This window comes from Microcaecilia unicolor, chromosome 6, assembly GCF_901765095.1.
Source record: "Microcaecilia unicolor chromosome 6, aMicUni1.1, whole genome shotgun sequence".
Lineage (NCBI taxonomy): Eukaryota > Metazoa > Chordata > Amphibia > Gymnophiona > Siphonopidae > Microcaecilia > Microcaecilia unicolor.
This window is the reverse complement of record NC_044036.1, coordinates 92108432-92123068: the sequence shown is the minus strand read 5'-3', so window position 1 is coordinate 92123068 and position 14637 is coordinate 92108432. Positions and strand designations below refer to the sequence as shown.

General features: G+C 43.4%; 1 protein-coding gene across 1 annotated transcript in view; it reads left to right on the top strand.

Annotated features, from left to right (window-relative positions):
- Positions 1-14637, top strand: part of LAMC1 (laminin subunit gamma 1) — a 369035-nt gene that overhangs the window by 328964 nt on the left and 25434 nt on the right. Inside the window, exons 21-24 of the mRNA XM_030207519.1 lie at positions 3329-3466; positions 3573-3717; positions 7583-7732; positions 13898-14012. Of these exons, the coding sequence (XP_030063379.1) occupies positions 3329-3466; positions 3573-3717; positions 7583-7732; positions 13898-14012 (548 nt within the window). The remainder of the gene's footprint in view (positions 1-3328; positions 3467-3572; positions 3718-7582; positions 7733-13897; positions 14013-14637) is intronic.

Sequence of the window (14637 nt, the reverse complement as noted above, 5' to 3'; positions counted from 1 at the left end):
AGGCCAGCAGAAAAGCCATGTTTTTTTTTTATTCTGTGCATACTGCTGAATAAATCTTAAAAATTAAACTACTCCTTTTTCATTTTGAACTTATATAGCAATATATTAGTTTAACCATTTTTCTTCAGCAATTGGAAGCCCCTTCCAAGGTCGTCACTATATTCCGTTGCCTGGAATCTTCCATAGGTCATTTGTCATGAAGCACATAAATTTGATTTTACAATAAACCTGTTGCACAAAACTCATTAAACCGTTGCTGGTAAACTGGGGGAAGGGGGAGGAATGCTTTCTTTTTTGCTCTCAGTTATGCAGAGGAGATAAACCTTTGGTCAGCTTTGGGTAATTTAAGAGCCATTAAGTCCAGCAGTAAATGGACTTTCCTTTTCATCCAGACCATTGGGAATAGTTGTCCCTCAACCAGCGGATGGAGACAGAGAAAGAAAGTAGTTATTTGTAATTCGCCCCTCAAGAGTATCACACAGGCCTGGAATGTTCAATATTTTCTCTGTCTCCAAGCAGATGGTTGTTGGACCACGCAGCTTCTCTTTGGTGCTCTTATGGTTCCTAACCCAGCTGTTATCTGGGGGTTTACTTCTAGACAAGTTTGGCTCCTTTTTACTTGGCCTGGTGGTCAAGTTGGAGCTGGGTGAAATTCGGTGGGTAAGTAATTGTCTTTCGGGGTCGGACCTCTAGCACTTTTCTCTCTCATGATTGAGCAGGCAGCGGGAATTCTTCCCGCCTAGTTTCTTTACTCTGCACTTCTCAAACCACGCAGTTCTGCAGACTGTTTCTTCTTGCTTCCTGGCTGATGGTGCGTTTGCTTGTAGTTTTGCTCTTCAATGCAGGTGTGAGGTTGGTGGGCTTTGTTTCCCATCACTGCTTTCTTTGCCGCCTGCTGCTGCTATCCTACCGTGCTCCTATTTATGTGTTATAGACATATTTCCAGAGGGATTCTAAAAGCTATACGCTTCTGTTGGCTCTGCCTTTGGAAGGCAGTAAGCCGCTAGCAGACCTACTGCTTACAGCCTTTTTACTTCTGTAGTGCACAGGGTAGCTCATTGACAAAGCTTCTTGTGCTAGCTGCTGTCTGTGACATGTAGCGGAGTTAGCAGGTCGCCTTAGAACCATGGAATTCTCTTCTGAGTTTAGTCCGTACAGTCTGTCAGTCTGTTAAAAAAAAAAAAAAAAAAAAAAAAACCTAGTACAACGGCTAGCCTGCTTTCTCTCTTTGGTACCCCTTATGAGGTTTTTCTTTTGTGGGCTATTTTCTGCACATCAGAGGTTGGTTGCTGCCTGGTCATTGCGGTCCCTCTTTTTTTGCGTGTGCTACAGGCATAGTCACACTGGATGTCTGTTATGGGAACTTCATATCTTAGGACTACTCCAAGGCATGCTGCATTGTTTGGCTCTGAAACTTTAAAAAAAAGCAACAGTACTCAGCTTTTCCTAAGCTGGAGTATCTTACAGTGCAACACAACTTGTCACCGTCCTCTTGTACTTCAGAAGGCAGATTCATTCTGAGGCTGGGAGTGCAACTCATCATCTTTGTTCTACAACTGAGTTGCTGACCGCAACGTTTTTTTCTATGGTGTACTCTGTTCTTGCTACTCTGTACTATAGTCCATCCGCTGGGTGGACTGTAGTTTGGCTATTGCACCCAGCTGATCGGGGCATATTCTTGAGGCAGGATTCTCCTGTAGGGCACGTCTGCAGTGTTACTGGGCACATCAGCTCCCCTATCTTTAAGCTGGGTAGCGCTACATTATAGGCACTTTCCTGTTCCCTTAACTTTTTGGCATCCAGCTGAACAGAAAGACTTCGCTGCAGCCAGATCCAGAGATAGAAGCGGCCGTATGCAAGGCACAGTTTTGACGACCTTCTCTGCAGCATTGCTTTGGTTACAACCAGTGGCTTCTCACAGCTTAGCTGAGGTTGCCACGGGGTATTGCTTAGCCACAGCTGTCCTTGTGAAGTTTGACTTCACAGTGACACCTATAGGGCATGGCTTCAGCAGCAGCACAGACTCCTTGGCATTGCTTCAGCAGCATCATATTGCATGGCACAGTTTAGCAGCGGCACCGACAGCTTATGGTTTTAGCAGTGTCCTCCCTGATGCCGCAACAGCATGCTACCGCATGGCATGCCTCCAATGCCACCAACTACCTGCATAAGGTATTTGGATGTAGCAAGCAAAAAAACAAGAAGTAGAATATAAGACGGAGCTTTCAACACTAGGCAACGATACCTAGTACAAAAGTGTATTATTGTAGACAAATTGTCACAAAGGCTTGACTCTGCTTGACACAATGCCATGTTTCGGCGCTTCTGCCTACATCAATCAAGAGTCTATAAAAATGCATGTACATAAATATTAAACACACAGTAAACAATCATAGGATAAATCTTTGAATGTAACCTTTCACTCAATTTAATATTTATATTTTTAACCACTAGACAATAAGATTTGTCCTATGATTTACTACGTGTTTAATGTTTATGTACATGCATTTTTATAGGCTCCTGACATAGGCAGAAGTGCAGAAACACTGGATTTGTTGTGTGATGTTTTCAGTGAGTTTGTACTACTTTTGATGTGCATTGTTTTATGTGTTGTTGTATTATGTATGTTTGAGTTGTTCACCGCTCTGGATAACGGTGGCATTCAAATGGTAATAAATAAAATGAAATAAAAGACTTTTGTACTGGTTTTCATCACATTGTGTTGGAAGCAACATCTTATAGTCCTCATTTTTTTTTGCTTGTGACTTTTTGTAGTTGTGGTCTTGTTCCCCACCTTTTGTGCTTTATTTTGGATTTGGATATAGCAGCCAACTTTGTCACGATTATACAGATACCATATGCTTGGCACAGCTGATCAAGGGTGCAGCGTCGGCATAAGCCTATTGCATGGCACAGTCCCGGAGGCAACAGCAGCTGTTGAGTGACACAATTTCAGCAGTATCTGTGGATGGGATGACACAGCATAAACATCAGCGATCTGAGGCAGGCCACAGCTACAGCAGTGGCATTCACCTATAGGGCACCTCAGTATTGCCAGTTAAGATATCAGAGCCCCAAGAGCTTATTAACACAGGAGTTCAAAGTAATTTGAGGACTTCCTTTCTCATAATTCCATGTCACTCAGGGAATCTGCACTCTATATGAAACAGTCAGTAGGGAGATTAATATACAAGATGAATCATGCGACACGTTTTTCTAAGCTTGACCATATTGGCATTTGCTTTAACAGCTTCAGTGATACTTATGTCGTCTGAGATTAGAAGGTGCCATGTATTGGTTAGTAATTTCTTTTCCGGTTGCGTTGCAGACACAAGCAGGAAGCACAGGACATAGAGCGCATTGCCAAGGAAGCTAATGCCACATCTACTGAGGCGCTCAAGCTCCTGTTAAAAACACTGGAAGATGAGAACCGGACAGCTGCTGAGATTGATGAGCTGAACAGGAAGTGAGTCTGAAAGCAAATCTTTTCTCACAGCTTAATAATTATCGCGGTGCCCCTCTACTTGCTGAAGGAATAGATTTGCTCACCATATGCATCTTCTGTCTCATAGGTACAACCAAGCGAAAAATATTTCACGAGATCTGGAGAAGCAAGCCACCAAGGTGCATGCTGAGGCTGAAGAGGCTGGGAGCAAAGCTCTGCAGATCTATGCCAACATCACCAGTCTACCTGCTGTGGACACCAAGGTGCTAGAGGTATGGAACTTAAAACACACTTGGAACTAGTACAGGTCCCCTCCACCCTCCGCAGGTACACCTGTACAACAGAAGGTTCACTCAATACCATGGCTAAATTCTGGCATGCATCCTCCAATAGGATTTTCCTTTCAGATCCCAAGATATGACTTAGCAATTATCATGAGACACTACATACAGATTTTTGGTGTTCTAAATAGTTTATTGGGTAAATTCTCTTCAAAAGCAAATAGTGGTTAGTGTTTTCAAAGTACAGCAGGGACTTTTGATTCTTTGCATACTCTTCCTAGGACACCTTCCTTCCCTTATTTTGAATTTTAGGTTCCCTGTGGACTGGTGCTATGCTCCTTGAGAATATTGTACGGCCGTTGTATCGCTCCATGGTGCGACTGCACCTCGAATATTGTGTGCAGTAAGCATGGCAGTCTCTGGTGCCCCCCTATCATGCATACCCTACTTACAGCGTTCTGCCAGCCCTGACCTAGCAGGGTACCCAAAAGTAGCAAGATTCTATGCTACTTCCCCTCCCCCCCCCCCCCCCCAGGATGATAAACAGTGACTTTCTTCAGATTTACCTTAACAGTTTATGGACTTTCCTTCTAGATATTTGTCAAACCTTTTTTTTAAACCCAGCTATGCTAACTGCTTTCACCACATCTGGGAATGAACTCTAGAGCTTAACTTGAATATGTCCTTGTCCCGTCTCCCCCCCCCCCCCCCCCCGAAAGAGAGAGTTGGTATCCTCAAAACAGGAATGCTCTCCACACCACTGCTTGATCCCTCCTGATCAGCCACTTACAGTGAAATATCAGAAACATCGTGTAGGGACCATACTGTGGTCCTGTACATCCACTTCAAAATATTAGAAACAGGAAGCAGGCTTCACTCAACTCCTTTCTCCTTCTGATGAAACTGGAAGTAAGACAGAGGGCAGCTTCCTCCTCTTTTCACCGGCTCCAGTGCTCAAACCTAGAATATTCTCTGGCTGCACTGAGCACCAGTCTGGGCTCTACCATTCTGACTATTCCTTGAGGAGCGTGCCCTGTCAAATAATTCACTCACTCACTATACTGACAAACATAAGTATGTGCTGTACTGGGAGAAGTATAAACCTTATTAACAGGCTCTGTAGGCCCATCAAACTGTGGTCCATCTCAGTGACTAGGGGCCAGATGCACTAAACTTAACGAGCCAGCAACGTGGTTTTTAAACCAGTTCTAGCCAGTCTAGCGAGCAAGTAGTAAAACAAGACATGCACAAAAGGGTTCTCCGAGCCATTTTTCTGTCACGGTAGCAGCTAACGAAAACGGAATGCAAATGATCTAAAAGTTATTATAATGAGCTAATTAGTATTATAATGCGCATGCAAGGCAGATGCACAGCTGTTTTCTGACCCCATGCATCATGGAAAACCTAACGGGAGGTCTGTACCTCTCGTTGGGGCTGCTGTGAGCGGGACCCATGCAGCGTAGGACGCCCATCGCAAAAATCAGAAGAAAAAAAAATGTCCAAGTGCTTATGGACGTCCTTTCAAGTGCTTAACACTTGGACATCCTTCACTCAAAAAAAAAAAAAAGACATCCCTGATGAACACATGGATGTTGTTTCTTCAGATTTTGTGATGGGAGTCCTTCTCTTGGACGTGTTTTTCTTACGAGTAAGGTGCCCAAAATGACCACCGCCGGAGAGAATCGGGGATCGGGACGTGCGAGGACGTCCAAATCAAAGCTATTTGGACATCCCTTTTGATTATGCCACTCCAGGTCTCTCTCAGCCAATCACAGCGCGTTTAGCTGTTACTGGTGTCAGCTAAACGCGCTGTGATTGGCTGAGAGAGACCTGGAGGGGCATAATTGACAGGGACGTCCAACTAATTTTGATTTGGGCGTCTTCGCACGTCCCGATCCCAGATTCTCTCTTTCTAGGGTTCCGCTCTCTCCCTCTGCTGCACAATGCCCGGCAATTTATTGGTTGTGGACAGCTATTATACACGCAGCTTGTCTTTGGCATGCGCAGAGCAGCCAGCGTAATGCTCGGCTGCTCTGCGCATGCTCAGCTGGCTGACTGGCTTCCCCTCCTTAGGAAGGAAATTGCATGCAAATGAACTAACAGCGAGCAACTCATTTTCATTCGATTTCCTTCATGCTTGCCCATTTTTTACCGATTCGCTAAGGGATCGGTAAGGGAAGGGCTCTTTCCGTGGAGTTAGTACATCTGGCTCTAGGTGTGCCCAGCACACCAAGGTGCTAAAAATGAAACAGTTTAATTACAAAGGGCAGAGACTACATAGCAGTGGTAGAAATCTCCATTCATTAAAGGAATGTAAAAAAAATTGAGGACAAGTTATAACTGGCCACATAGGTTAATTGAGCAGGAAGGTGCTTATTTTTGTAAAGACATATAGATGCCTATGTGTGTCTATAAAATATTAGCACAAATCCTACAGAAATTGTGTCTACATTGTAGGTGCACACGTTTATGCCTGCTCAAGTAGTTGCTCTCTATCCCAATTAAAGTACATAAGTATTGCCATACTGGGAAAGACCAAAGGTCCATCAAGCCCAGCATCCTGTTTCCAACAGTGGCCAATCCAGATCACAAATACCTGGCAAGATCCCAAAAAAGTACAAAACATTTTATACTGCTTATCCCAGAAATAGTGGATTTTCCCCAAGTCCATTTAATAACGGTCTATGGACTTTTCCTTTAGGAAGTCGTCCAAACCTTTTTTTAAACTCCGCTAAGCTAACCGCCTTTACCACATTCTCTGGCAACAAATTCCAGAGTTTAATTACACGTTGAGTGAAGAAATATTTTCTCTGATTCGTTTTAAATTTACTACATTGTAGCTTCATCACATGCCCCCTAGTCCTAATATTTTTGGAAAGCGTGAACAGACGCTTAACATCTACCCGTTCAACTCCACTCATTATTTTATAGACCTGTATCATATCTCCCCTCAGCTGCCTTTTCTCCAAGCTGAAGAGCCCTAGCCGCTTTAGCCTTTCCTCATAGGGAAGTTGTCCCATCCCCTTTATCATTTTCGTTGCCCTTCTCATAATAGTTTCAAGTTTATTAAAAAGTTATTAAAAAAATTGATATACCATCGTAGAGCAAGGCCTTCAGAGCAGTTTGCATAATAAAAAGAAAACCAAAATTTAAAAGAAGAAATATAAATGGGAAAAATAGGTTGAAGTAAGAAAAGAGGAACTCCACTTGGTATAGGACAGGGAGGATAAAGGAGATAAAAGTATCAGAGTGCTGGCATACTTAGTCATGTACTGCGTTGTGGCGGTCGCCTGATGTACCATAATGCTATACTATGAATTGAGTGACAAATTAAGAATTATAAGCATCTCTAAAAAGGAAGGTTTTGAGAGCAGAACAGAAGTTGGTATGAGAAATCAACAGCCGTAATTGAAGAGGTAAAGCATTCCAAAGAGTGGGGCCTATAAAGCTGAAGGGACCTAGTGCCTGTAGAATCATGATATATTTGCCGAAGGGAGGGGATATGTAACAGATTGGATTGAAATGATCGTAAGGTTCTTGAGGGATTATATGGAATTAAATGTCAAGAAAGATAAAGTGGTATGTCTGACTAATGGATTTTATGAATGAGAGTAAGGATTTTAAAAGTAGTTCAGTGTGAAACAGGGAGCCAATGTTTCTCTTTAAGGAGAGGAATAGCATGGTCTTTTGGGGTTTTTTTTTACCTATCAGCAATAGTATAAAAGATTAATACAGGGTTTCCCTCAATTGGTCTAGCTTTTCACAAGGAAGCACTTGGAGCTGAAATACAGAATTTATTGCCCTATTGTGACGCCTGTTCACAGAGACTGGCTTGTTTTTACCTTTCTTCCTGCAGAATGAGGCAAATAAGATCAAGAAGGAGGCCGATGATCTGGATCAGCTGATCAACAGAAAACTGAAGGACTATGAGGACCTAAGAGATGACATGAGAGGGAAAGAGCTAGAAGTGAAGAATCTCTTGGACAAAGGAAAGACAGAACAGCAGGTCAGTTCTGTGTACCCTTCTCTGAAGCATGTATAGAGTTTCCTGGCTTTTCTACAGGAGCACTTAAGTGTCTCATCTCATTTATTGAATTTCTTATGTGCCTGTAGAACTCTTGTGGTGAATTTTCATATTGTCTTTGGGTAGTTCCACTTGATCACAGTAGCATCAGAATATTATTGATGAATATAGTTCTATGAAGAATGGTTGAGACATGACTAACTGGCAGCAGGGTAGATGATATGCTTCTGAAATAGCCACATGCCTCTGTCTCTTTGGCTATTATCGACACCTGTCCAGACTGATCTGACTAACAATTATCTGCCTGTCTGTCCATACCTGTATATCTAGACCACTCTATGTGGAATGGGTTTGTATGAAATTTGACAATAAAGTTAGAATCTTGCTATTATAGCAAATTTCATACAAATTGGTACAAGGAGAGATGTTCTGATACATGCATACTGATAGACAAGGCAGTCCTAATAGGTCTCTTCTTATTGAAGAAAATATATTTAAGGCAACACAACACTGCAAACTTAGTCCCAGATGCACAAAACCTAACAAGCCAGCAACGTGGTTTTTATACCAGTTCTAGCCGGTTTAGTGAGCAAGGAGTAAAACGAGACATGCACAAAGGGGTTCTCTGAGCTCTTTTCCTATCACGGTAGCAGCTAATGAAAACGGAACGCAAAGCTATCATAATGAGCTAATTACTGTACAAATGTGCATGCAAGGTGATGCACAGCCATTTTCCAACCCGTTGCACAGAAGCAGTCCCTAGCTTTACTGTGGATAAGTTAACAGGAGGTCTGGAGCTGTAAGTCCTGACAACTCCAGATCTCCTGTTAAATTAAAGACAACACCATTAGCGTGCTTAAAATTACCATATCTGCTGCCCTCAGTTTGAATTTCAACATTGTAACCGTCAGGAGCCATGCAGATTATCATTTCAGTATAAAGCAGGAACAGATGCAGTGACATTAATACGGCCACGTCAGATTCCCTCCCTGATGTTCAGAAGCTCCATTCAGCTTCTTGTTTCATCCAGTGCTTTCTGCTTACGATGCAGTATGCACAAGAATCCATTAAAGGCAAGGTTCTGTGCTCCAGAGAGAAACCTACATGGGCAGTATTGGCAGTTGAGCTGTGGGTCACATTTGCTTATATCAAGTAAACACCTCTGCCAGTGAATGGAGAAACAGGGGCAATTTTATTCTGGCTTTTTTTTTGGGGGGGGGGGGGGGGGGGGGGAGGATCCCGTTGCAGCTCCTCCTGCAGTAGTAGCTGCCTGCTATCTTGCACCCTTGCTAGATGTAGCTGTTTTGTATTGAAGAAGGGGTATAGGTAATATTTTTTTTTGGGGGGTGCGCGTATGGTTTCTCCATATTTGACTACATAAAAAGTTGCATCCTAATGTCAGGGAGCTTGATAGGTTAGCTGGATTCATATTTTAATGCTATTTCCCCAAGATTGGTGGGAAGGGGAAAAGGTGGTAGCACTTCTGATGGTTGGGCTGGGGGGGAGGTCTTAGGATGTCTCCTTATTTCACCTGTGCCCTTAGGAAATATAATTTCTTATAACTTACATTAAAGCCCCTGCACAGGTCCTGTTGGTTCAGATTAATAAAGCCACAGGTTTGCTATTTGGGGGGATGAAATAGCTCAAGTTCTGAGCTATTCTTAATTCTGAACTGCATATTGGCCATACTTTTGTTTCCTTGTAATAGAACAGTGGAAGGTGAGACCACTTATTAAAAGGCTAATTGGGCAGACTAAGGTTTGCACTGTGTTGGCTGGTCTGCTTTATCCCTACTGGTGACGCATGATTTTGTTATATAGCATACAGAAACAGAGAAAACATTATTGAGCCCCAGGAGTGTCATACATCCATTTGAACAGCATTTTGGCACAGTGATATCAGAGGCATCCATATTTTTCTACCTTAGTTTAATGTTTGATTTTGAAGGGGGGAAAAAAAAAAAGCTTCGCTGGCCCTCACACACACAGCTTGTCTGCGTGTATAACAGCCATCTGTAGCATGCGCAGAGCATGCTTAACGATGGGCTGCTCTGCGCATGCTCAGCTGGCAGACTGACTCCCCCCCCCCCCCCCGTTGCATGCAAATGAGCTGGATCACAAAAGCAATGAGCAGCTCCTTGGCATGCAACTCACTCTGATAATCCATCTGTATTTCCAAATTGGTAATTTTTACCAATTTGAAAATACGAATGGATTTTTAACAGTGATCTTAGTGCATCTAGACTTTTGTTCCTTCACTTATGTCGTCTGTGGAGTTGGAGAAGGGAGAAAGAAGGAAGGCCCATGAGAACCTCTCATTTAGATTTCCTTCCTAGAAGCTCATCTGCTTATATTCATTCATGAACAACAAGCAGTTTGAGTTTCCTTCATCTAATTCTACTGAGTTTTGATAAGGGTGGATATCCATGTTTCTTGTATGGACTGTGCAAGTTGTCAGGGATAATTCTGCACCTGGACTAACTTGCTATACACTAACTTAAATCAGTTATACCTTGCTTAACTGTATAAAGAACTTGGCTTGAGTTTACCACCCATCTGTTTATTCCAACTGACTCTGTACCACGCATCTTGTCCCCATCTACTATACATCTGCATTTGGCCCCTCAGTTATATGGTAAGCTATATTTTAGAAAAATATTAGTATCATAGGTAAGTTATTTTAATGTTCTAATGTGTGCTCATTAGATATTATGCTGTTTAGATCTGTTGTTTGAATTTCAGTGCTGTTAAATGTTTGATCCAGTTTCATGGTAGTTCTATTAGGTTTGAATTTGCTGTTTTCATGTTTACCTCATTTATTGTATTTATGTTTATACTTATTCATTTTACTATTGTTATGCTTTTAACAAAATTGAAAGTTCCATAGCGTCCCTCTGGACCTGCACAGATGGGTTATGCACTCTGACCAGCAGATGGAGACTGAGAACAAACTGAGCTTTGTTAACCTATAAGTGGGCTGTGCAGTCCTCGGGGAAACCTGTCTGTTTTGTTCTCAGTCTCAGCAGATGGAGGAGTGGTAAGCCTGTGCAGTTGGTTACTTGTGGGCCTTGAGATTTCTTTTTTGTCTTGTTTTCTTCCTGGGGCTACTTGGTAAGAGAAAACACTCCTCTCCGTATTTAAAACAAAATAAAAACGCCAAAGGTAGTTTCGAGTTTTGCTTCTTTCTTGTCTGCCTGCTGAATAGGGATTGAGGTCTGCAGGGGGGGCTCTTTTGCCCCGGGGGTGTTAAACCCTGGTGGCCGGGTCCCTCCCCCCCACTTGGACCCTGCTGCGGGTACCTTTGGTTTGTAAGCCTCAGCTGTCTGGCTCTGACTTTGAGCAGACTGGCAGTTTTGAGTGTTGTGGGGTCTGTCTTGCTACTTCTTTCTGGCCTGTCAGTTAAAAAAAAAAAAAGAAACAAGTGTCACCAGTGATTAACTGCGGAGAAGCCGCATGTTAAGAGAAAAAAAAAAAAGAGAGTAGCAGACTTTTTTTTATTTTTTCCCTTCACTGATTGTTTTCCTGCTGCCCTGACTCTTCTCCAGGGAGCTGCGGAGTTCCCGTGGGTTTTTTCTTAGCAGCGATGTCTTGGTGCCTTAAGTTCTGTGCAGTTTGCTAGCGTAAGGGGATGGATGCGATATGATATTGTGGCCTCAGCGCAGCTCCAGAGTGCACCGAGTCAGGATGTGGGTAGTCCAGGCAGGTGGTTGCCTCGTTTTCGGTGGGAACTGCCAACATTTTGTCCCCAGCATTTGGCCTTGATCTCCCTCCACGCTTGGATCCCTGTTGTGCCCAGGGGTCTCTGCTCTTTGGCCCAACACCACCAGGTGCTTCAGGGGTTGGTTTTCCCCCGGAATTTGTTTTGGCCGTGTACAAGGCCTTTGCCTGAAGCAGGCTGGGGCTGCTCAGCAGAAGAGAGCTGTGCTGCAGGGAAGACTCCTCTTCCTTCCCTCCTTCTACATTCAAGCATGAGGAGTGGGAGGAGGAGGGGGAAATCCTGGACTGTGCTTCTCAGGGGTTGGAGGCTTTACCTGGGTGGTCTGAGGAGGAGGATCTCCGGGAGAAGATGACTGGGTTGTCCACATTTTCTATTGGGAGGCGCTGCAGGAACTGATTTCCAAGGTGTCTTCCTTGCGGTTCATTGGTTTCTCCGATGGAAATTTGTAAGGCTGAAGCCTCGTCTTCTCTTCATTCCTTTACATGCCACTATCGCCTCAATGTGTTTGCTTGTCAGGATGCGAGGTTTGGAGTCAGGGTGCCTTGGGTCCCACTCATGATGGTCACTGCTCTAAAAAAAAAAAAAAAAAAAAATACAGACACAGCAGTGGAGTGTCGGAATTTAGCCCCATACCAGCCTTATTGCAGGTGGTCGAGACTAGTGTATCCTGTTTCTCCTATTTGGCAGCAGCAGTGCAGACCGCCTCGGTTAGGGGGATCAAGGTGCCGAAATTGGATGGAGACATTTCCTTTTGGAGTGTGGGTCATCTGCTTTGCTAGGTGTAGACTGGTTTCCTGAGAACTGCACTGCCTATTTATAGGCTCACTTGAAGCTCAGTTTGTTCTCAGTCTCCATCTGCTGGTCGGAGTGCATAACCCATCTGTGCCAGTCTAGAGGGACTAAAGAAAAACCAATTAGCAGGTAAGATCTGATTGCTTCTTACATAAGTACCGCCATACTGCCTAATTGCTTCTTACATAAGTACCGCCATCAAGCCCAGCATCCTGTCTCCGACAGTGGCCAATCCAGGCTTCAAGAACCCGGCAACCCCCCCCCCCCCCCCCCAATTTTTTTTTAATAATGTTCAATGGACTTTTCCCTCAGGAATCTGTCCAAACCCCCTTTAAATTCCGTAAGGCCAGCTGCTGTCACTACATTCTCCAGCAACGAGTTCCAGAGTCTAACCACACGCTGAGTAAAGAAAAACTTTCTCCTATTTGTTTTTAATCTACCATATTCTAGCTTCATCTTGTGTCCCCTGGTTTTGTTGTTGTTTGAAAGTGTAAACAAACGCTTCACATCTGTCCACTCTGTTCCACTCATTATCTTGTAGACTTTTATCATATCACCCCTCAGCCGCCTTTTCTCCAAGCTGAAGAGCCCTAACCTTCTCAGCCTTTCCTCATAGGGAAGTCGTTCCATTCCCTTTATCATTTTCATCGCCCTTCTCTGCACCTTTTCTAATTCCTTTATATCTTTTTTGAGATGCGGTGACCAGAGTTGGACACAATACTCGAGGTGCAGTCGCACCATGGAGCGATACAACGGCATTATAACATCCTTGTGTTTGTTTTCCGTCCCTTTCCTAATAATACTCAACATTCTGTGCGCTTTCTTAGCCGCCGCAGCACACTGGGCAGACATTTTTAACGTCTTATCAACGATGACTCCCAGATTCCTTTCTACGTCCTTAACTCCTAACAGCATGACATAGCTGTAATTCAGGTTCCTCTTACCCACATGCATCACTTTGCACTTGTCAACATTGAACTTCATCTGCCACTTGCACGCCCAATCCCCCAGTCTCGTGAGGTCCTCCTGTAACCTTTCACACTCCTCCTGCGACTTGACGACCCTGAATAATTTTGTGTCATCTGCGAATTTAATTACCTCACTAGTTACTCCCATCTCTAGGCCATTTATAAATATGTTAAAAAGCAGCGGCCCCAACACAGACCCCTGCGGGACCCCTACTAACTACCCTTCTCCACTGAGAATACTGACCATTCAACCCTACTCTTTGCTTCCTATCTTTCAACCAGCTCTTAATCCATACTAATACCCTACCTCCGATCCCATGACTCTCCAGTTTCCTTAGCAGTCTTTCATGAGGCACTTTGTCAAACGCCTTTTGAAAATCCAGATACACAATATCCACCGGCTCCCCACTGTCCACAGGTTTGTTCACCCCCTCCAAAAAAATGCAGTAGATTGGTGAAGCAAGACTTCCCTTCACTAAATCCGTGCTGACTTTGTCTGATCAGCCCATGTTTTTGTATGTGCTCTGTAATTTTATTCTTGATAATAGCCTCTACCATTTTGCCCGGTATCGACATCAGATGTTAAACTGTATCTGCTATACACCGCCTTGGGTGAATCTCTTTATAAAGGCAGTTAATAAATCTCAATAAATGTTTTTTCTGATTTCAGACTGCTGATCAGCTGTTAGCCAGAGCAGATGCTGCCAAGGCTCTTGCAGAAGAGGCAGCCAAGAAGGGAAGAGCCACCTTGCAAGAGGCCAATGACATCCTGAACAATCTAAGAGGTAGAAAACCTATCCTGGCTGGGAAAGTTGTAGAGGGAAATGGGGATGAATGTAGGGGAAGGCAGTGAAGACAGGAGTAGAGAACAATGGCAAATGGGTGAAGACTCTGTAAATTGTTAACAAAAGACAGAGGAAAGCAGAAACCAAAGAGTGGGAGCAAGATGGTTAGAAAAATAAAATGACCAGACAAAGGTATAGAAAACGTTATTTCCAATTGTTTTTGGATTTTTCTTCTGTTATCTTTATATATTGCACATCACAAGAAGAAAAGCATTGCTATATCTCTCCCCTCCCACCCCCCCCCCACCCCCAAGTGATGTAATGTGCAGAGTGTGGTTCCTTGGATTTTTAATTTAATTTTTTGTCTAATTATTTCTATTTTTAGTTCGTGGCAATTTACTTTGTATGTTGCTAAGTATTATTTCTTGTTTTGTACATGTGATCAAAGCCAGGTATTCTGTTAGCATAGAATTTCTATGTAAAGATCTGTAGTAATCTAGCTTGTTTGGTCTTCTCAGTAGATGCACTTATGTTTAGAGCCCATTAAGGTATTTAAAGTGCTGCCCTTTTCTGGGTAGGCTCCTTATACAAGTTTTGGTCCTGAATTACTTTTATGGGATTTTAT